Source organism: Pomacea canaliculata, linkage group LG8 (assembly GCF_003073045.1).
Source record: "Pomacea canaliculata isolate SZHN2017 linkage group LG8, ASM307304v1, whole genome shotgun sequence".
NCBI classification, from domain to species: domain Eukaryota; kingdom Metazoa; phylum Mollusca; class Gastropoda; order Architaenioglossa; family Ampullariidae; genus Pomacea; species Pomacea canaliculata.
Window position 1 is genome coordinate 28,743,424 of NC_037597.1, and position 23,914 is coordinate 28,767,337.

The following is a 23,914-nucleotide window of genomic DNA, read 5'->3' on the forward strand; positions in this document are numbered from 1 at the left end:
TTCTTGTCTTGTCTGACCCAACCCTCAATGTTGTAGCCCACAAACCCAATGACTGCTGCCACTGGCCAGGTTATATACACTCCATAGGTTCTCATAGCTCCCATAATGATCGGCCACACCATTCTAGTGTACAGCTCACTTCAGTTTGGGCTTTCCTGAAGAAGTGTACACACTGGAGGGACTGGACTGCAATGCCAGACAGACATACACAGACAGTAAGATTTCAAGATCAAACTTTCTGAAACAGAAACCCACTAATCAGATAGACATACAAAGACAGCAAGATTTCAAAATCAAACAGAAACCCACTAATCAAGAAATACATGTAAACCAAAGCAGGGTTGTAGGGTATTACCTGGTTTGGATGGAAAAGAGGGCTGTCAGTTTGTCTTCCTCATTTCCTGACAGGCCACAGGTTGCAGGTATTTAGACATTCTAAAAATATTTGAATTATGCTTCAGGTAGACACATTTTTGTAAAATTTATGGTCAGCGCCTTATCACCATTGGCTGCTCTGCACATCTCTCTCTCTGACATTGATTGTGTATGTGTCTTTTAATGCCAAAGAAGATGTCTGACTGATGATTGTGTTCAAGTGTGCAAAGAGTGCGTAGTTGGGAAACCAGGTGGGAATCAATCACACCTTACAGTATTTTGTGATTTTGATTTCTTCATTTGAAGATTTTAAAAAGCTGACTCATGTCTAGCAGCCTGTTATGCATAGTTGAATTGTCTCTGGTGGTGGTCAAATCAACCCAATCACAACTGTGGTCAAATTAGTCAATGGTCAAATCAACCACCCCTTTCCCCACCCTATCAGTTTGTGGACGTATGTCATGGAGTATTTAAAAATCTTTTTCATTATGATTTCTCCACAAGCCGTTAACTAATTTTATTAATTATTATACACTGATTGATATACTTAATATATTACAGCTGCATTTTACGATGGCCCTGACCTAGTTTTAACCAATATTAAAAAAAGACTAATATTACAATACATAAAACAAATCTATATTATCTGGTTCAATAAAGATAGTTCACTAATAGCACACCAGGCACCTCACTCTTCTGTGTTGGTCTACTCAGCTACACTTCGACCACTTACCGGTTTGTCACATCCGACTGCACCTTGAAGTCGTTGACTGGCGGAGCGAAACCATGCGGCTTGGATTCAAACGCTGATGATGCTTACAATGTCTCCACTTCGCAGGCTGACCATATGAAGCGATTTAATGTTAAGAGCTGTCTCTGTTTGTCCTACCCTTAACACTTCTCCGCTCACCTTCGTGACGGTTTGATGACGAATATGGTTTGATCCAGTCCCTGGTGATTTATTTTAGGTCTCAGCATCTACAAGTCCAATTCACATGCCACAAAACACACTCTTTCGCATACGATTCGTTCATGTATTATTCAGAAAACAAATGCTGCGTGTTGCGCGATGCCAGCGTCCAAAGACACGAAGTGTAGAAGTGTGTAGAAGTCGCGGTGCGAGGTCGGCGAGCGTGACCTCAGGCAAGGTCAGAGGTCAGCCAGGGGACAGCACTCTCAGCGTCGCTGTAAACTGTAGCAAATGTCGCCCGCACCCCGACCACCCCGCTGACTACACAAATCAACAGTCTATGCGTCCACACTATGGAGGATCTCATACAGTAAATATACCAGTACTTGCACAGGTTATTTGGACTTGGAATACTTTGATGCGGCTGCTTGCCGAGTCCACTGGCAGTCACATGTCGATAAGGAAGCGCGTTGGCAGTTTGCTGCTGGCCATGATTAGCTCACGGCCGTGGTCATGATTAGATGGGGTCCGATGCTCCCACCGGAAGAGATAACGGGTAGTGAAATGTGATGGGATCCGACAGTTAGAGACTCTGGTCAGCTGTATCATTCATTCATGGCTAGTGTACCTATGGTGTCAGCAAAAACTGTGTCCAACGACAGTCGGAGCGATCAAATGTATTCCACACTTAGCACCGATCCAGATGCTGTCCAGTCGTCAGACGACGACGACAGCGTTGATGTAGATAATAGTACAGAGACCCCTTCGCCGACAGCGGACTCACCTAGACATAGGAGATATTTGTACCCAAAGAAGGAGTTTGTAGACAAGCTGCGACCAGAAGAGATTCGATGGTTTCACCGCTCAGAGAATGCGAAGAAGTGGGCAGCTTTCATCGGCTATGACTCGCTGCGCATCGAGTGTCGTTATCGAGCTCTGGAAGTTGACAGCAATGGCGACCTTGATGCCAACGAGCGAATCCTAGTACTAGGAGGACTTTACGAGGTAGATGTGGTTAAAAAAAAGTGCTTCCCGGTCTACTGGTCAGGTGAGAAAAGAGTAATGTGTGTATGTGTGAAGATTCTTCAACTTTTACAAACCACATCACCCACGAACACAACGAAGAATTACTTAATTTGTTATTCACACACTCTTGTGCACTTGATGTAGTGTAGAAAGATCATATTCATATTTAAACTTCATAGTCAAATGCAACAGGACCATTAATCAGCCTTATTTACGATTTTGTAAGCAGTGGCATCATGTCACTTTCAATGTTGTTAGCATCACAGATCTTATACAACTATTGCTGACTTTTCCATGTTTCTTTAAAATTATTTCATTTATTTTGTGATTCATATTTCTTCAGTGATACTGGGCCAAGCAAATGAAATTAGAATCTTGACATAGCTTAGATTTTTAAAATTACATCACCTTCCTTTAGTTATGTCATCATCATATACCACCTTTCCATCCTTTGTTAGAATACAGTTTCATTTTAAATAATGATTGGCTTCATGCTGACCGTGTTATGCTTGCAGTTATATTGTACTCAAAATACATTTTGTTTAAAAAAAACAGATCTACTACATGGCCGAATGAGAAAGCCTGATCTATAAAGAGTTACATTATGTTTAACTTCATTATAGCCTAGCAAATTTTAGTATCTATAAATGTTGTAAGGGGCAGTGTAACTGTAAGAAATTAGTCTGTATTGTGGCTACTGTCTAGTGCATGCCATGGCCATAGTGGTTCAAGCGACCAGAGTTTCTGAATAATACCCAACAAGACATTTTAATAAAGTGTAAAGGGTCCCAAACCTCTGTAGTGGTGAAGATATGATCTCAGGCAGAGCTCTGTAGTGGTGAACATAAGATCTCAGGCAGAGCCCATTTCACTCTTTTCTCTGTGCATTTGGTGATAATAAGGTCACCATTCCTGTCACTTTGTAACCTTTGCTGATAACTAAGGAAGCCATTCCTGGATTTTAAGGAGAAAACTATCTGCAGGCCTAGAACCAATAACCTTCAGCTTCACTGTTGATTCCAGTCACCACCAGACTACAGAGCCTTCCTGTATGATACCTATATAGCTGTAATGGTCACAGGGAGTAGCAGCAAAAGTAGCTATGGTATATCTGTGGGGGCTAAATTGGTTATAGTAACTTTAGTAACTACTGGCTAAAGCTCCTACATAGCTGACAGTGAGCATGTTAGTGTCTACCATGTTAATGGGAGTAGCACATGTTGCAGGAGATGTATCTGACATAATTCGTGGTGCCTGGTTTTATGACTGCACCTGGCAGCCACTAGAAGATCGCTATGCCATCCTTATAGAAGAGGACCATATCACCCACTTTTTGGGCCAGCGCCTGGAGAGTGAATGTACTCAAACAACCAAGGGACACAAACCTGGTAAAGATTTCTGCTTGCTTTTATATCTTGCTATGTTACACTTTTTAGTATTATGCAGACAAAGTGGAACAACGCATAATTTGCTTAGCTTTTCTCAGGAGATAAGTGCAATTCTTCATTCAAAGCTTCATATTATGCTGTATACCAATCTATGCAGTGATTCACAATATCAAGTTCCGTGAGTTTCATGTGGACTGGAATGCCACAAATGAAGTCTACATGTTCAGTGAATCAACATCTTCAAAGTTTATGCGCAGTGTGGGAAAGTCTTTGGGCTGGCAGAAGTGTAAGTATTGATGACTTTGCGAATTAGAGCTGGCATGTAACACTGGAAGATATTTAAGTCTTGTGACCTGTTGTTGCAGATAACCTAGGGCAGTGTCAGCATCATAGTTTGGATCAGCTCGCAGACTAAGAGCTTGCACTTTGCCATTCTGACCATTATATTGATTATTCTTGTTGTTATGTGGGCTGTTGTATCACTTGTTGTTACCATGCTGGCTGTTAAATTATTTGTTGTTCTGCCAGCTGTTGCATCTATTTTTGTTGTCATGCTGGCTGTTGTATCAATTGTTCTTGTCATCATGCTGGGTGTTGTGTCAGTTGTTATAGTCATGTTTTTGTCTAGCATGTGGTTATTGCATCTTTTTAGGCTGTTGGCATGCATGTCTATTATGCTGCCATGATGTCATGAGTTAAAAATGATTATGATTTTTAAATTTATAAAGCTGAGCAATAGTTTGATGCTGAAAGTGAAAAATGCTATCCTACTGTGGATACCATAACAGTACCTCTGTTTGAGTAAGCAAGCCACCAAAGAAACCCCAGGCATAAAAGCATGTCATACATAAGGTTTCCAGAATTTGTCATTACTGTATTTGTGTTCCATTTTTAAATAATTAAAATTCAAATGTCACAGCTGGTACCCGTCTACACCGTGGCTATCGTGTAGAGGCTGTGATGGATGACAAGCCTGCTGACATCACTCACCTTGTCTTTGTCATCCATGGTATTGGACAGAAAATGGATTCAGGCAGGATAGTTCGTTGTTGCAAGGAGTAAGTTTTGTTATCTTGTTTTGTTTCCTTGTCACCAGTTGTTGGTCTATATTTCTTTCAGGGCACTCTTTGTTAGTCTGTCAATGTTTGCTAGATTTCCTATTACAAAAGTGTGAATCTCTCTACTTCCTGTCATTAGTTTTCTGTGTTGGCTCAACTTGCTGTAACAGCGTTGTGTGTTGGCTTGATGTTTGTAACAGCACAGCATGTCAGTTCAGCTTGCTGTAACTGAACTGTGTGTTGGCTTGTCTTGCGTAAGCACTGTGTACCTGCTTGACTTGTGTAACAGCACTGTGTATGTTTGACTTGTGTAACAGCACCGTGTGTCATCTCAGCTTGTAACAGTATTATGTGTCAGCTTCATTTTCTCATTTAGCACTATATGCCAGTCTGATTTCCTGTTGTCTGTGTGCCATCCTGACTTTCTGTGCTACTGTTGTCCATCAGTCTTTATAATATATCATGACCAGTTTCAGTTCCTTCATAATGATTTGTGGCATGCTGTTGAATATGTTCTCTGTACAAAAATCACCTATGTGTCACTGTAAATTTTCAGTTTGCGAGGCTGTGTTGTCTCCATTGAGCGCAAGCTGTTCCCCGACCTTGGGTCAAGCAATCAGAGAGCAGAGTTCTTGCCAGTGGAGTGGCGCTCATCTCTGAAACTAGACGGTGGTAAGAAATATGTATATCATAGACTGTTGTATCAAACTGTACAATCTGGATATGTGGAACTTACTGGACTCGGGCTATTTACAGAGTAATTCTAACCATTGTTATATTAACATTCAATGACAAAAGGTTTCATGTCTAGAAGTCATGATCTGGGCTTACTGTATTGACTATTTTATATATATTGGTAGGAACTTCCACAACACTGAACACTAAAGATTAGTGTAAAAATCTATTCCAAGAATTTGCCTTGCTTACCTAGTCTAAAGGACCTGTTGTTTATGCTTGAGAGGAGGTGATGATGAAACAGATGATCATTCATAAAAGGAAATTCATTGTGCATTTTCATATCATTACATAAGAAGAAGAAGAAGAATAGGATCTGTATAGCAACATTTCTCCATGTGAAGGTGTGTGCAATTTACTTTACAAAAGACAGGGGGCAATAGGCAGTGAGAACACATGACATCACAATCAAGCAGAACATACCTGCATGGGTAACATACGCTCACATAGATGGTTAACAATACCAGGAAGATGAAGGAATGCTTGAAGAAAGGAAATGTCAGAGTAGACCAATTACAGTTGTTATTTCTTAAGCCTAGACCATAAAGCATAGAGTGTCTTCATTGCATGGGAAGGCAGACAAAGCATACCAGATACTGGGGCAAGAGAAAGAAAATGAACAACAGTTCAACAGCTTCTCCTGACCTGCCAGGCTGGTAGGGCGACAGTCCCAGACAGATAGGGACAGAGCCAGGAATAATATGGTAGTAAAGTATAGTGATCTTAAATTTGATGCAGGCCCAAACTGGCAGCCAGAAGTGGTGTGACATGATCAGCCTTCTGCTTGCAGAATACAATGCAAGTAGCATTGTTCTGAGTTCTCTGGAGCTTGTCGAGCAGGTGGCCTGGGAGATTCATAGAGCAGAGAGCCTGGACAATACAAATCCTGACCTAAGCTTCTTGGTGGAAGTAACAGATATATCTGATGTGACTGATCCTGCACAGTTGAAGAAAAATGGATTTTCAGATGGAGTTAACTTGCGAACATGATTCTTAAAGGACAGTGACATGTCAAAAGTTATTCCAAGATTAGTGACAGACGGAAAGAGTGATCATGTATCCAGAAAAAGTGAGTAATGTGGACAGAGGCAGATGTCTAAGATAATGTTCAGAGGCTATAAGGATAACTTCAGTTTTGTTTTTTACTTCATTGACCTGTAATTTGTTCATCAACATCCAGTGTTTGACAAAATCAAAAGTTTGCTGAATGCTGGCAAACAGTCTGTGGAGATGGCAAGCTTGGCCAGATGTCAGGAGTGTCGTCCTGTGGTACTGTAAGCCAGAATGGCAAATCACAGGGTCAAGTGGCTGGACAAAGGCAGTAAACAAGAGAGGAGAAGATGAAGCCACTGGAGGAGAATGTGATGGTCTAAAGTGCCAAAAGCAGTTGACATATTGACCATATGCAGGACTGATATACGGTTGTGACAGACAGATAGTAAGTCATTCGCCACCTGTGCCAGAGCAGTCCCATTCAAGTGGTACTGATGGGTAAGCCTGTTGGAATGGCTCAAGAATATGCATGGCAAAGTGTTCTAGCAGCTGAGGAAAGATGACTTCCTCCAGAATCTGAGATAGAAAAGGATTGTTGGAGACTGGGTGGTAGGTCATTAGGGTCAAGGTCAGTGAAATGACAGGGACATGTTTGAAAGGACGAACAGAGCCTGCTGAGAAGGAGTGATTAATGATCTTGGTAATAACAGGAATCAAGTCAAGGGACTTAAACAAGATGGCAGTTGAACAGGATTCAGCAACAAGATTTCTTAGGCAAGTTAGTGATGTCTGTGATATGATGCTTAACTATTGACACGCAATCTGTGAATGGTGCACCAGCAAAGCTGAAAAAACTGAGACTGATTGATGGGGCTTTCTTTGATGGTGTTGGATTTTTGGAGAGAAAAACATGCAGAATGTATCTGGCAGCTGCACGGGTGAAATGGTATTAGGCTATGATGGTGTTGGCACTCAAAATGCATCTGACAGCTGTGCAGGTAGAATATTATGAGACAAGGATGATGAGATCTTTTGCTGAAAGAACAATGGTTGGCATAATTTGAGACTATTGTTCCTACAGAACAAAAGGAATACTGAGTGCCCAGTGAACTTAAATTATTGTAAGTGAAGCCTAACAAGAACAGTCCAAGAGGAAAGAGAGAGAAGGCTTAGTTAATAACTAGCAAGACATAATCTGCTTTTAAATTCATGAAGGTCCTCTGACATCATCATCATTATCATCATCATCCATTCTTGTGCCTGTATCCATCCATTCTTGTGTCTTGTGCCAAGACTTGTGCCTGTACTTGCTAGTGAATCTTATGATGTTGCTGCACCAGGTCCTGTTCAGCTTGGCCATTGATACTGTTGCTGCTGAAAATGTCTGCCATCTTTATAAAGCATAGCACCCAAGTTTTTGAAACTGTTGACCTCCTTGAGCTGCATTGCTCATGTAGATCGCTGCTTTACTGTGCCCAATGGTGTTGATGCTGACTTTGCTCTTGTCAGGACTAGTCTCTAGCCTGGCACTGGCACTGTCCGGCAGCCTCTTTGCAAGGGTCTTTAGTTTGCTGTTGCTTCCAGCCAACAGGTCAATATTGTCTGCAAATTAAGTTGCATAGGGGTCTCTCACTCATGGAAATGTGGTGGGATGATGTTTCTTGCAGGATGTTCTTCAGGAAGATATTGAACACCACAGATGACAGGGGAGCAAACACCTACCTTTGAAAGAAGTCTTTCTTCTGGTTGTTGAGTACTGCTGCATTCCTTGAGTTTTTACCAAGGGCTATAGTTGTTGGAATGAGATTCTCTTTAATGTTGAATTTTCTTATCAGATGCCATATCCTCTTGTGCTAAATTTTGTCTGTCAATTTTGTCAATTTTAAAGTCTATGAAGTCCTAGTAAAACTCTCTCCAGTCTTGAAGGTTCTTTTCTGTCAGGATTTGACCCCTAAAGATCTATTCAGCTGTGCTCCTTCCCTTTTTGAAGCCAGCCTATGATGCCTTTAACAACTCCTCGGCAGTGGAGTGATGCAATTTTGGATTACCTTAGGCATGACCTTGGAGCTGATTAGGTTCATGGTTCTCTTTACCATTTCCTTTCTTCTTTTCTTTATTTGGCTAAAAGCCTAGAGGGACATTTGAAGCCATGATACAATTATACATACAAACCAGTAGTATGGCCAGGGTATGACAAGTGATCACATCCAGTTGACTTTGGTCTCCCAAAATCTTCAACACAGAGAGATAAAGGCCTTCACTGTTTCTAGCCCACAATGCTTGAGCAGATCAACTGGAATACTGTCAACCCAGATACTTTTATTGCATAACAGCTGGTGTTACAGTACAGTCCCCCAGTGTCATCACATAACAACTAGTATTTTGTTCACAGACACAGTGGAGTCTATTACACCCCACAAGATGAAAGGTGTGCGCAATATTCTTAACAGCAGTGCTATGGATATCCTGTACTACACCAGTCCGTTGTACAGATCAGAGGTGAGTTTAAAAACATCACTGAGGTTTGATCTGGATTTGTCACATGATTTGTGTCATTTTTATGTTCATCCCAGGCTTCATTTTGCAGCCACTTTGTCTTTTGTAATAATAGTTCTTAGAACACATTCCTACATTTCATAGATAGCTGTTATTTCTCTTCTTGGTGTATTATAATCACTTTTTATTTTTTTTTAATATCAATTAAGTTTAATACTAATAAATGGGATGAATGGAAAGAATTACTAGTTTGTTGTTTCTTTGTTTTCTTTTTCTATTTATTCTCTACTGGTTTATTTTTAGGCTTATAGTTTGCTTGTTCTAGCAATGCTTTGTTACTAATATCATAGTCATAATTGTAACCATCATTCTTGTCATTTGGCATCAATGTATGGGCAGATAACGCATAGTCTCCGAGCAGAGCTGGTGAGACTCTATCACATGTTCTGTAATCGTCATCCATACTTCGAAGCTAATGGTGGCAAAGTTTCCATTGTTGCTCATTCTCTGGGTAAGTGGGCTGTCCACTCTGACAGCAGTGGGTAGAGCAGACTTCGTACTGAACACTGTGGCTTGCATGCTGACAACAGTAGTAAGAGTAGACCTCAGACTGGAGAAGTGTTCGTTGGGTTCATTCAAAAGAGTTTAGCTGGCAACATTATAAGTGTTTAGCAGCCTACCTCATTAGAGGAACTTTTGGTTTTTAGTGCAGACGTAACCTAATTGAATGGAAAAATGAAGATTACAAAATCGCAATATGGATCTAAAGGAAAATAAGGCATAATCAACAACATTACATAAAACTTAAATGGGAAATTTATAGAGCACAACACAAAGTCATCTTTTTCTGTTCCTACTAGACAGAGCACTCAGACACAAACCTAACAATTTTCAGTCAGCGTAAACAAAGCCCTAAATGGGCAATAACCCCAAAAGTCCTAGACAAGGCTAACAGTTTGTTGTTGACTTCAACAGATAAAACCCTAGAGAAAGCAAAGCTAACAATTTGTAGTCGACATCAACAGCTAAAGCCCATCTCAAAGCAAAAAGTAGTTGAACATTACTCACATGTTGTATAATGGGAGTTTGGTTGATGGAAATGTGCCTTTATATGTCGATTGGAATTTTGTTTCAGTTTCATGCTAGATCTTTGTTTTAAAATGCAGCACTCTTTAATACGATTACAGGAAGTGTCATCACCTACGACATCATTACTGGTTGGGATCCCATCCGGTTGTATGACCAGTTTCTCACATCAGTCTTTGTAAGTCTTTGTTTACATTGATTCTAGTGAATTTTTCACATCAGTCTGGAGTTGTTGCATATGTCCTAGTATGCTTTTAACTGTAAAACAATAAGTTCTTTGCATTTGTCCTAGTGAATATGTCATTCAGTTACATCAGTTCTAGTGAGTTTGCTAAATCCATACAAGTATGGATGGATCTATCTTAGATCTATCTTCGTAATTTTTTTTGCATCAGTCCTAATGAGTTGTCACTTTAGTCCTTACCATTTTATCACATATATTGTAGTTTGACACAATGATCAGGAGTTTTGTCACATCAGTCCCAGAGAGTTTTGTTACATGTTATTACCTTATTTTGCTCTTTTGGTTTGGTTTGGTTTGGTTTGGTTTTACAGGATTCTTTGAAACAGCTCCATCTCCTGGCATTTGGCTAGTTTTCCTATTGTATGCATCTACTTTCTGTAAAACCTGTGTGGCATACATTTCATTTTGCGTGGACTGTATTGCATATGAATTGTCACTTTCCCAATGGTTATGCAGTTGCCTTGCATAGGAACCAGTTTGCATCTTGAAGGTGTCACTTTTCTACTGTGTACTTATTCTGTGCACAGATGTGCATGCTTGTGTATTATTGATAGCTGTGTGCAGACCAGTCACCTGGTAAATGTTTGCTTATTGTTTGCTTATTGCAAGTATTTTTCATGACAGGAGGGAGAGCAAGTGGATGCACAGAGCAATAACCCACAAGTTCTAGAGGAACTTGGAACCACCCACAAGCGGTAACACACACCTCTGGTTCTGACTTTCTGGCTTATTATTACAGGGTATGCTAGGTGGCATGGCCAGGCATGAATCACATTGGTGAGAAAAATCACACAGACTTTTGCCAGCCACCTGGTTCATGCAAAGTTTATTTGTGTACCCATGATGTACAGCTGGATATTTATTTGTGGGCCTATAAAGTGCAGATGGATATTTGTGTGCCTATAAAGTGCAGAAATGTGTATATCCTCAAAAAGTGCAGATGGATATAAGAGAACCCACAAAGTCCAGATGGATGCTTATTTATTTACTCATTATGCATAATTGTGCTGAATGTGCTGGATATGGAGCATCATTGTAAAGACTGAAGCACAATTTGTTTTGAATCAGTTATAATTAACTGCTGAGCTAAAAATGTGATCTCTTGCATAAATACTGACATTAGTTTTTTTATTGTTACTCATTAAGGCAGTTGCATTCAGGTGATGATACTTTTTCTATAAGGAGTTTCTGAAGTTGACCACCACTACATTAGCAGCCCACAACACTTCACTCAAACTAAGTTTAACAGCGCCAGATGGCATACAAAATGTCAGCTTGGTCTTTGCTAATTTTATATGGCATTAGAAATGGTGAGCACAAAAGGGAAGAAAGAGTGAAGGAGGAAGAAGACATAAACAAAAATGGTTGTCGTATGGCACACCATGTCATATTGCAGAGCATGTGCACAGATTAAACCTTTATGGTTTGTGTTTAAATAATGCAAAGCAAGCTGCAGAGTGTTTGAACAGAGGCATCTGTAGGTAAAAGGTAAAGGTCATCCCATTACCTTTGCCAGGTTGTTAGGGAGTGAGGCATTAGAAACCTCACTTTTCTTGAGGCCAGCATGAGGACAATTCTCATTTCCTCTCCCTTTCTGCCTTGCCTAACCATCTCTGGAGTCAGATACCCATTCCTGCCAGCTGGGTTGACTGGGGGAAGTGAGCTGCCCTACATGAGTATTGAAGCAGTGCACCTCACAGTTTGGACACCAGTTCTCTAAGCTTTTGGCTATCCACTTCCCCTATGTTACCTGTAAGTACCCATAAAGATAAGAGATGGTAGGTGAAAGTTTCTGATCTGTTGAGAGTTAGGGAGGTGATGGTTGGCTGAAGTATTGTGGGTTTGTTTACAGGGTCATGGAACTAGAGGTTTTACGCAAACACTTAAAGGAGAAACAAGCAATTGAGGAAAGTCTGCCATTCCAGGTAGGTCTGCAAGCATGTGTTTCTGTTACCGTAGCCTTTGTAAACCACCTGTCTGATCTATCTTCACATTTCTTTCCTCACATTTTTTGTCTTCCCATTTTTACTGACTTTATGTAAGTTGAGTGTTCTTTTTTTATTTGGATTTTTTGTTTGGTTGATTAAATGGCTGGGTAGTATTCTTAACTATTCCATGATACTGTGCTTTTGACAGGTGGAAAACCTGTTTTGTGTGGGATCACCATTGGCAGTGTTTCTGGCATTGAGAGGAATTCGACCTCAAGGCACAGGGTCACATGCTCATCTGATGCCCACCAGCAAGTGTCGACGGCTTTTCAACATCTATCACCCATCAGATCCTGTGGTAAGCAAGCAATTCCAGGTTAAACAATCGTCTCATTTTTTTATCGCAGGTGACATTGCTAGCTTGCTTCACTATCAACTCAGTTCCCAATCTTGCAGGTGATGCTGTTAGCTTGCTTCATTTCCTCTCATGTCTTATTATTTCTCTGCCATTTTTGAGGTGTGGGTGATAGGGGGTTTGTCTTTACATACTTCATGTTGGACAAATTTATGCCACACACTTTTACCTTTTAAGATGGAACCTTTTTCTGTTTCTTGGTGCCATAGACAATTGTCAAAAATTGTAACTTCTCATACCTTTCAGCGGCTGGGGCAATATCTAAGGTGTTTGTTGGTGGTGGCCGGTTCAGTATTTCTTTAAAATGTTCTGCCCAGCGAGATATTTGTTCTGCATCCCCGGTAATGACGATGCCATTCTCATTCTTTGCTGGTCTACTGCATGCATTGGTGTTTTTCCTTCCTGACAGAATTCTTGTCATTTCATATAGTCTTTTTGTGTTATTTTGCCCAGCTGCTTCTTCTGCCTCTTCTGCATCCTGTGTGTAAATTGTCTCTTGCACTCTTCTTCACTTCTCAGTTCATCTCCCAGTACTTTGCTCTGAGCTCTTCTTTTTCCTGCTGGTCTTGACATCGGTTGATCTGCTTCAGCTCTTTCCTTTCCTGTATCGTTTGTCAGGTCCCTAAAGTCAGCCATTCCTTGTGCTGTTTTTCTTTCTTTCCCAGAACGTGTGTGCAGGCAGTCTTCCAGGTCTCCTGTAATCCTGTCCTGTGGTTGGCCACTGTTTCTACCCGGATTCCCTCCAGCGCTGCAAACTGTTTTTAACTTCGCAGTTGAACTCTTCTTGCTTTCTGCGGTCTCTAAGAAACTGCACGTTGAATTTATAGTGCAGTCTGTCTGATGAGTCACGGAAGGACCTCAGCTTTTTCTTCATGGTTGCCACAAGCAGGTGGTGGTCTGTGGCTGCATCTGCGCCACGCCTTACCCTGACATCCGGCAGACTCCTAAACTGGCGATTAATGGTAATGTGATCGATCTGGTTTTTTGTATTTCTATCTGGTGAAGTCCAGGTGGTCTTGTGAATGGTTTTGTGTGGAAAAACTGTGCCTCAGGGTCATTGAAAAAACAGAAGTCTGTGAGCAGCTCACCATTTTCATTGCACCATTTTCTAGTGATTAGTGTTTCTGAAACTAAAGAACTGTCATTGATGGAAGGAAAGGAAGCATCAACCTGTCCACACACCTGTGGTTATTGACTGTGAGGTGGTAGAACATGTGCAAAGTTCTAGGTTACTTTACACAAATCTAGATAGCAAACTATTCTTCCAAGGAAAAGATGACACTGTCTCTAGGAAAGTACATCAATACATGTTTCTGCTAAAGCAGCTGAGTTGGTATCAGTGGCCATGTCCTCAAATCAGTATATAATAGCCTGATTGAAAGCATTTCTATGCTCAGTCTGTGTGGTTTGGCATTCTCTCCATCAAAGACAATATTTCTTGGATAAAGGCCTTATAAATTGTCAGCAAGGTCATTGGCTTTCCACAAAGACCAATAGATGATCTGTATACCAGGGCTTTGAGGTTAAAAGCTGTCAGTATTAATAATAATAATGAGGAGGAGGATTTGTATAGCACCTGTCCAAAAATGTGCTCAGGGCACTTTACATAAATCATACATTGACTAAATTGTCAACAATCATGCACCCATATTTGCATATAATAATGTATGATATTGCCATGATAATGTATCTTTACTCCTAACTGTGTTGCCATGATAATGTATCTTTACTCCTGTGTGTGTTAAATGTCTGTATGAGTATGTATGCCTGCCCTTGTGAGCAAAAGAAAAATTTCTGTCTTGAGTCTCCTCGACAGACAATAAAGTCTGATTTTATATAACAGACACACTCACTTCTACAGCACACACCCACTCATACACAAAGTAAAATATAGACACACATCGTGCACGCTCATGGTCAGGAAAGGGTCACAGTGAAGTCAATCTGAAATGATGCATCTTAAGATTAGATTTGTGACGAAGGCTGACGGGTAATTTGTTCCAAGTTGATGGGGCTTGGTAGGAGAAAGACCTCTGTCCATACACCTTTTTCTTAGTGGGACTCACAGAAGCTTGGTGTCAGAAGATCAAAAAAGTTGTGCAGGTGTATAGATGGGAATGAGTTCGGAGAGATACTGAGGACTGGTTCCAGAAACAGTAGAGTAAGTCAAAGTAGAAAGTTTGTAGGCTGTACGGTCCACGACTGGCAGCCAGTGAAGAGAGCAAATAATAGATGACATATTTTCATATATAGATGGTCTGATAGGTGATATATGTTCACATCTAGATGGTGTGCAGATGAGGCAAGCAGCAGTATTCTGGATCCTTTAAAGTTATCAAGAAGATACTTGGGAATTCCAGCTACAAGAGAATTACAATAGTCTGTCCTTGATAGTACAAAGGGGAACCCACAGGGGAGGCGCAGGGTTGGGAGACCCAGACAGACGTGGAGGAGATCAGTCCACAGAGAGGAGGAGGCAGCTGGCATGACATGGTCCCTACTGGAAAGGGACGCCCAGAACTGGGTCTGATGGTGTGGTGTAGTTGCACCCCTATGCTTTTCTGGGGGCAATTAGGAACAAGAAGAAGATAGTACAAAGGCACAGATTAAAGTTTTAGTGGCATCAATGATGAATGATACTGATGCTACAAAGTTCAAGGTAGGCATGTCTGCAGACACTCCTGTCATATGCTGATGAAAAGTCAAACTCTGATTGAGAATGACACCCAAGCTGTGGACAAAGCTAGAGAAAGCAACAGGTGATAGCCCACTGCTACCCTCTGGGTGAGGATGGAAACAATTTGTCTCCAAGAAAAGCGCTTTTGCCTCTAGTCCTTCTTACCAGCTGCAATAACGCTCTTGAACAAACAAATAACTAACAAATAAACCATGCCTGCATGTGTGTGCACCTGACAATCCTCACTTGGGGAGTGGGAGTTAAGGGTGAGTGCAAATCACTGTATGTGTGCGTGAGGTGGGACCATATTCTATGTAGTTTATTACTTGTGGAAGATTCCAACACAGGAGATTTTCTATCTCTGTTGTGAACAGATGTGCACAGAGATGTATTGTATGGTAATATATAATAGTAATACATAGAGTGGTATACAATAGTATAGTAATATACAGTATTGCCACCATGACTCATACAGAATGTTGCTGCTGTTAATGACTAATGTTATACTGATGATGGTTGACTTTTCGCAGGCATACAGACTGGAGCCTCTCGTCCTCAAGCACTATGCCACCATTATGCCACTGCCTATTCATCTGCACTCTGCATCTCATCACTCCTCCTATGTAGGCATGCCACGGAAGGCTTATGCACCTTTCCAAGGAAGTGCAGATGGCATTGCCCAGAAGACTTGCACAGAGGATGGACAGGACTCCAGCGGGAAAGAAGAGTGTCTTGAGAACTTTGTCACGGCAGGAACCTCGCACAAGACAGAAGCAAAGAGTGACGGCAAAGTCAAAGGCTTTTCTTTTGGTAAGCATCCTTATTTGCATTTCTGTCCTTGCATATGATCAAACATGATATTTACCTCAAGTGGAGGGTACATGTACCTAATAAGTTCAGGTAAGAGGTGTATATACAGGTGTGTATATATAGGTGCATTATAAAGGTGTTTATATTAGAAATATACGTGCAGTATTAAAATTCTTAAAATGAGAGGCACATTACAAGAAATACTCTTAATCTGAAATGTAATTACTGCTACTGTAACATGAGATGGAGTTTCTGTGTCCATTGTAGGGCAGTTCTACATTGTTGTGATAACAACCCCAAGCAATACCTTACACATATCAATGATCAACCCCTGACATTGCTTGCAAAACTTATGAAAACCAAACACATGACAACACATGTGCTACTCATGACAACAAATTCAAATAAACAGCTGCTGTTGCTGAAGGTGATGTCATGCTATGAAGGAAAAAAGCTTTGGTCAGTTGAAAACAGAAAACAAGTTTGCTGGGGGTCGGATGCACAGCCATGCAACCTGGAAGCTAATAGTTTAAAAGCATTTTAGCTGACTACTAAGTGTGAACATCTAGCTGGCACAACTGAGCCTCCCACTCCCTCTCCATCACCACTAATGTCACTCATGCAGCATCCAGAAAGCTATACCTTTAGACAAACTCTGACCTATGACCTTTCCCTATATTGGTGATACTTTATGTAAAGGTCATGTGAATTAACCCCACTTTATTTATTTTTATGAAAATGGGATTGGGGAAGGTTTTACAAGAAAAGGCTGAAGGTTACTTTTGAAAAGAAACCTAGTCCAAACAAGTGAGCTTACTTTGAACTCAGTTTTTAGATCTTTTATAAATTCATATAAATAATCATAAGCATACCATGAAAGTGAGTCTTGACTTAGAACTTCATGCTGTTATAGATGATTTGTTCTGACTGTTGCCCAATTATTAAGCCTACTTGTGTATGTGTACACATTTTCAGCATTCTTGAAGGTGGCCAACAGTATTGGTTTTTCTTCCCCTGACAAGCTGACTTATGAAGTTGGTGGGTCTAGGAGCTTACAAAAATATAATATTGTATCATCTTTGCAGCATGCAGCCTGAAAAGATTCTTTTAACCTGCATGCCTTTGTTTTGTGTTGATTGTGTTGACAAGTAGATGTTTATTTGGGTGGGGCCAGGAATATTTAGCTCTTACAGTCTATTAATTTCAGAAATTGTGACTTGTGTAATTCAATTATTTTTGGACAGTTTTTTTCTTTACACAAATTCTCTCCCTTTTGACACAACCATTTTAGCATATTATAATCCAAACTTCACCTTGACTTGACTATATTGCATGCAACCTTATGCTCTTATATTTTAAACGTCATCTTGACCTATGGCATGTATCTTTTGCTCTGCCTTGACCTGGCTATTGCATGCAACCCTTATTCCAGACTTGATCTTGACCTAACTGAGTGCATCTTGACCTGATCAGTATTGGTATATCTGCAGGCAGGTGGCTGGCAGATCGCAAATCCAAGAAAGATGACAATGAAATGAGCGCTGAGCTCAAGATGCTTCAGTCACTGGACCATGAAGCCCAGCACGCACAGGCTGCCATTCAGTACCCGGAGCCCAAGGACATTGACAAAACAGGTGAGGCAAATTGGTATCCAGGCTAATTTATCTTGCTTGCTAGAAAGTACAGCTTGTCATTTGCAAGCAGGTTCAATCTAGGACAGGTGCAAAATAATATTAAAATATTTGCCACATGGAAAATATTTGTGGGAACTGCAGTGTGCAGCATCAGTCTGGATTACCTGTCTGGCAGCTAGAACATGATGGAGCATTGTAAGGAAAGACATTTGGGGTGACTAAAAACAGCGGCGAACATGAATGCACTGAACAGGGGGTGAACTTCACTAAACTGGACGGTTGATGTGTGTGAAAAAAAACCACGAAAGAAAGACGGCCATCATGTATTGTATACTGGTCATGTAGTCAGGAGGATTAGAGTGCATGATTAAATAAACACCTATTGTATCCTGCCTCAAGACTTGCATAGTTTCACCAAGCCATACAAGTATGTATACAGTTCTTACATAAGAAAAAGTCAGGTTAGATTACATATGAGTGTAAGAGAGAGAAAGAACTCCTAAATCTCTTGAAGTTATGATCTGTTTTATACGGTTTTATGTGTAACTCATCTGACACTGCAATGCATTACACTTGCTCTGTTATTTGAAAACGAGGACTGTAGTATGTAGTATAGTTGATGATTAAATAACCAATGACACATGACCTTCTACCTCATGCAGCAATGCTAAAACAAAAGAACCTTAAAGTCAGGGTAACATGCAGATGCTACTAGCTGGCCCTAATGTATCAAGATATTGGAACCGAGTGGCTCTCATTCTCTGTAGGTAAAACCACTCCTGTGGCATCCTTTACCCCAGAAGCTGCAACGAGTAAGTATGTGGGAAGACAGAGGCATGTGGAAAACTGGTGATGGGCATTAGAGCATTTGAAGCATCCATCTTTGAATGTTTGATGACTTTTTGTCAGATATTCTAGCTGTTGTGTTTGCTGCCGACCTTTCATGTACCTTTGAGAGGCTGTGTTTCACATCTGTGACCAACCCATCTGGTGGCATACCGCACTGCAGATTTGTACATTTGATTAAGTCTCAGTCTTGGCTAGCCCACTCCATGGACAGGTGTTTACACCTGAATGCGGAATGTTATCTACTAATTTCAGTTTTCTCCTTCAATACTGTATACTGCTGCTTACTAATATATTGCTGGAATGATATTAAACCCACTGAAGATGTGTTTATATTTCTTTTGAGTCCAGCAGGGGTGTGTTCACATCTCTGGGTCTGTGAGAATGTTTTCCTATGGTTATCAGTGGTGTGTGTTTACATTTCTGAATGTTCATATCTTGGTTTCTTTGAATATATGTGTGTTCACACCAGTGATGGTGTGTTGTGTTCACTTCTTTGGGATGGTGGTTATTTTTTACATCTCACATTTGTTTGAACTGTGGGTATTTTTGCACTCATATTTCTTTGGGTCTCCGGGTATTTTTATATCTTACATTTGTCTGAGTTGGTAGGTGTTTCACATTATTTGTTTGAGCTGGTGGGTATTTTCACATCTCACATTTCTTTGGGCTGGTGGGTATTTTCACATCTCACATTTCTTTGGGCTGGTGGGTATTTTTAAATCTCACATTTGTGTCCCAGACCCGATGATGTGAAAAAAATTAAACCTACCTACCCAATCAGCTTAGTGATGGGTCTGTAGGTCAACCGCCTGTCAAACAATGGCACCAGCCCTTTGACTATAGTCTCACACCACCTTAAATGACCGGCACTCACTGCTGCTTGGTCAAGGCACACTAAGTTCCAGGGTTTGCAACCAGGCCTGACGAGAGGGGGGGACAGGGGGGTCTGGTGTACCCGGGCCCGCGGCTGTCAAGGGGGCCCGGCCTTGGTCAGTGGATTTTTTTTCTTCTTCTCCTTTTCTTTTTCTTTTAAAGAAAGGTCTAAGGACAGAACACCCAAGCATTACACATGCTGAAGTTGAGATTCAAGTCTGTAGAATACAATTTTGGGGTACTGGGGCCTGTCGTGAGATTTACGATTACAAGTACAAGGGGCCCGGAGAGGTCGTCTGTCCCGGGGCCCGGGCTGGCTCTCGGCGGCCCTGTTTGCAACAACATCTGGTAGTAACTAGAACCAATAGCCAGTGTCCATATCACTTGGCACTTCAGTCTTCCAGAGCTTTACACTGGAAACATGTGCCTGGGGCTGAAGGGGGAAAAAGGAACAGCAAACAGCCCCAAAAGTGCTATAGAAAGCAACTCCAAACAGTACTGAGCAGATGACGTGATGTAAGCTATAATGATGTAAAATGCCATTGGCTTTGAGAAAAACGAGAGAGGAAGACCAAGTGTGTCAGCAAGAAAGGCCCTAACCCTGCCCTATCTCTCTAGAGCCAGATAAAAATATCCTTGGAAAAACTCTGAAACGTCATTTGCTTCTGCTCATTTCCCTATTCACACACCTCCTCTGAAAGTGAACAGTTCTGGACTTACTTGTGTATGAAACTTGTAAAACAGCAAAGAATTGTTTGACAGGCAACACCTACTATTCCTCATTATCATTGATATATGTCAGCATCGTTTCTAGTTCATAGAACTCATGTATCTATTATATTTACCATCCTTCATCATCTAACACAGCCTTAAGGATCGTTCTCTAAAGCTTATATTCTGTAAAACTAGCCCACCTATTCCCTAGAAGCAGTTTCTGTTGCAGAGCTGGAGTACCGCCTAGACTACCAGCTGCGAGAGCGGAGCATGGAGAACAGCTACGTCTCTTTGTTGACGTCACACACATCATACTGGACCAGCCGTGATGTGGCTCTTTTCCTGCTGGTTCATCTATTTCCACAGCTGCAGGAAGAGGGTGTGTAGCGTTCAGCGAGTATGCCTAGTCATGCTGACAACTATTACTGCTGTCATGGGTGTGTAGTTGTCAGCGAGTATGCCTAGTCATGCTGACAACCACAGATCAAACCTTAAGATTGCTGTTGTCATGGGTGTGTAGTTGTCAGCGAGTATGCCTAGTCATGCTGACAGCCACAGATCAAGCCTTAAGATCTCTGCTATGGGTGCTCAGTTGTACTAACATTGTAGTCATATGCAACTTCATCTTTTAAATTTGAACATCACACCAAGATTGTTATTGCTATAAAGAATGCTAAGATACAGTCAGTCATATATGTCATCTTCAGTGGACTGTATTCTAAACAGGCTTTGGTTTTTCAAATTTATGTCAAGCTTAACATTCTTGTGCAAGGATCTGTTTCACAGGGAAATGCCTCGTTAGAAAGGATAGAACTTTGATCTTGATGATGCAGTCATAATGCATTATCTACATTATCAGTACAGTTGTGTATTCTTGCTGGCTTATCTGGTCTTGTCGGCCCTGAGTATTTGAGGTAGTCAGCATGTCACCTATGAGTATAAACATCGATCAATAATTGTCTGAGCACTGTACGAACAAAATAAGCATTGTCTGAAAAAAGTGTACTCTATACTCCACTATAGCTGGTTGTCTTTTATCTTGAATTCAGGGGCAGGCCATTGTCTGATAAAGCTTATTGTGAGTTGTGGGCCCTGAGACTTGGTGTAATAACATGTCTGTCTCCAGTCCATCAACCATCATTTAAATCACACTTTTTTAATTATTTCTTAGATATATAAATGCTTGCAAAGACTGCCAATGCACAGTTTGTAGCTATATATAATGTAGTCTCGTCTTGATGCTAAAAATGTCTGTTAGTTTGTCTGCAGCCATCTTGCATTTTATCAGCACAAGGTGGGAGAAAACTGCTTGCTGTCTTTCACAAGTCATGAGTTCTCGGTCACTTTACATTTTCACAAGTCTTGAGTTCTGGCTGCTGTTGATATTTTTTACATCATTATCACAGTCTTACAGATTCATTTCTGTCCAGGCTTTCCTCATTCAGCCTATGCCTATTCTTGTGTCTCTGTAAATTGTCTGTTGCACGTGTGTACATATTTGTGTACATAAACATGAGTTCTGTTATTGAACACTCACAGTGTGTTTGTATGCTAGACTGTTACTAGTCAGAGTCCTTCATTAATGTTACTCAGTATATTTTTGTCTTACCTGGACTTAAAAATTGTGTCTTATTGTATATATATATATTCATATTCAGTGCCTTGCTGCTTATGATCTGTTCTGCTAATTAATCTTTTCTACCTTGAGTCAAGGGAGAATACTAGTTGTATTGTGTAATGTCTTTCATTTGTCTAGGGTTGTATTATGATGTGTTCTGCTGTATAATCTTTTCTACCTTGAGTCAAGGGAAAATACTAGATGTAATGTCTTTCACATGGTTGAGATGTATTTAAAAGAAACCCAAACTATGCCCATGTGCACAGTTATAATAATATTAAAGCGTTATGTGTGCATGCTGCAAGTACATGTCTTTGATAGCGATTTACAGGCAATATTTAGTTGTCCAAATATTTGTTTGGAGCATCTTTTACGTATTGCAGGGTGGAGGTAACTTGCTTTGTTCTCAGTTTTTAGACCCGGTAATCTTCAGTCATTTTAATCTGTAAATAATCTGCAGAGTGCTTCCTATTCTGCAGTAATCCACAAGTCCTACAGGAGTTCTCTTATCCTTTAGTTTTCCTCAAATTCTATTGAAATCAAGCGATCATGTGAACATAACAAACTATCCTGATTCTTTTTGGCAGCAAACAGTGTACAGATATATCATGTCCAAAGATATAGTCATAACTCTACATCTCTTAATGCATGCAACCCTTGTACACGTTTATAAAACACAAATTTACATTCCTTTCATGTATGTAGAAAGTCAAACTACGTTCCATATAAGTAATGCAATGGGAGAGGTTTGTGTTTGTGAACTACAAACAAAGGTATTATCCATTTGACACCGTTCAACATAAATGCTTTTGGAACAAGGATTGGATCATGCATTGCTTATTTGTGGTGTGTTGGACAGAGAACCAAGTCATGTGGTATAGCTTAATTTTCCATAAGAGAGGGCAGGGAGTATGGTACAAGGGTGAAGCTTGTATGCTTGTGGTTTAATTTGCTTTTTTTCGTAATACTGATTACTTGCTTAAGATAAAATCTAATTTTTTGAAATTTTTCTCATTGTTAAGATGCAAAAGATATTTATAACAAAGTTCTTCATATTTGTCAGAAAACTGACATGTTTTCTCTGTCTGTGATTTGCATATAACTGATGACTAACAAGATTGTGCTGAGAAATGCCTCATTCTTGTGGTTCAGGGGCAAATCTGTAAGTGAGATGAAGGTAGTTTTGAAAGAACAGCCTTCATTTTCTTGCATGAAAAGTGCTCTTTATTTTTATCTATTGAAAAGAACAGCCTTCATTTTCTTGTATCAGAACTACTCTTTTATTTTTAGCTAATTGAAAGTTTAAGTTGTGTACTGCTGATGTGGACTATCTGTGTTGCCACTACAACCAGGACTAACAGCTGCCTATCCTATTTGTCCACACAAGGTCTTCCAGCAGTCAGTTTGGCTTGCATCATCAGGTTGCTACCAGTAGCCTTTTGACACTCATTTGCATTAATTCAATGTACATCCTAATGTGTTAGAAGTATGTCTCATTTTCTTGTATGACCAATACATGCTTGAATACAAACAAGGTGGCAGACACATGCGCACAGTATGTTGGTCAGAGACACATCAACAGATGGGACATGCTGAGGTCACGATTGTCAGTAACGCTTGCTTGCTCCAAGCTAATGCTTACTGCCAAGAATGACCAGGAGCTGTGAACAATCTTCTAGTCTGCTCAAGATTGTGAGTATAATTTGATTTTCTGCTCATGATTGTCAGCATAGCTTGATTACCCCATGTTTACTAATGCTTACTGCCAAAGATGACCAGGAGTTCTGTATGTTCTTCTGGTCTACTCTTTCTTGAGAACACTTCACCTGAGGGTGGGTTTCCCAAGACCTGAGTCAGGGTTAGGGTTACTGTACCTTGCATGCACTCTTAAGAGGCAGTACCTCTCTGCATTGCTCTCTCCATTTTTCTTTTGATTTTCTCTTCACATATCACTCAAGGTTTGCACATTTCTTTTTTTACACATCACATATATCGCCATCTCACTCTCTTACTTTATCTTGGCAGTCCGGTGGCACAAAGGTTAGCACCTGTCGCCAATACTGTGAGGGTTGGCTGTCCTAAGTT

General features: G+C 40.6%; 1 protein-coding gene and 1 long non-coding RNA gene across 4 annotated transcripts; one reads left to right on the forward strand and one right to left on the reverse strand.

The window, feature by feature from the left end:
* Positions 1 to 148: 148 nt before the first annotated feature.
* LOC112570100 lies at positions 149 to 1,247 on the reverse strand. The gene is made up of 3 exons (XR_003100585.1): positions 1,109 to 1,247; positions 356 to 435; positions 149 to 186 (listed from the first exon to the last, which is right to left on the reverse strand). It is a non-coding gene; the product is annotated as an uncharacterized LOC112570100 (long non-coding RNA).
* A 308-nt stretch (positions 1,248 to 1,555) lies between these two features.
* Positions 1,556 to 22,650, forward strand: LOC112570093 (phospholipase DDHD1-like). 3 transcript variants are annotated; one of them, XM_025248326.1, is made up of 15 exons: positions 1,556 to 2,333; positions 3,538 to 3,699; positions 3,857 to 3,985; positions 4,619 to 4,757; positions 5,314 to 5,429; positions 8,878 to 8,984; positions 9,381 to 9,492; positions 10,169 to 10,245; positions 10,936 to 11,006; positions 12,164 to 12,236; positions 12,448 to 12,597; positions 15,862 to 16,141; positions 17,117 to 17,179; positions 17,632 to 17,775; positions 18,543 to 19,511. In XM_025248326.1, the coding sequence occupies exons 1-15, from the start codon at positions 1,901 to 1,903 to the stop codon at positions 18,626 to 18,628; spliced, it is 2,142 nt and encodes a 713-aa protein (XP_025104111.1). In that variant the 5' UTR covers positions 1,556 to 1,900; the 3' UTR covers positions 18,629 to 19,511. The 3 variants fall into 3 exon arrangements, with proteins under 3 accessions (XP_025104111.1, XP_025104108.1, XP_025104110.1); XM_025248323.1 differs by lacking the exon at positions 18,543 to 19,511 and adding an exon at positions 20,441 to 22,650 and having other exon boundaries at positions 1,558 to 2,333; XM_025248325.1 differs by lacking the exons at positions 17,117 to 17,179; positions 18,543 to 19,511 and adding an exon at positions 20,441 to 22,650 and having other exon boundaries at positions 1,558 to 2,333.
* The last annotated feature ends 1,264 nt before the right edge of the window (positions 22,651 to 23,914 follow it).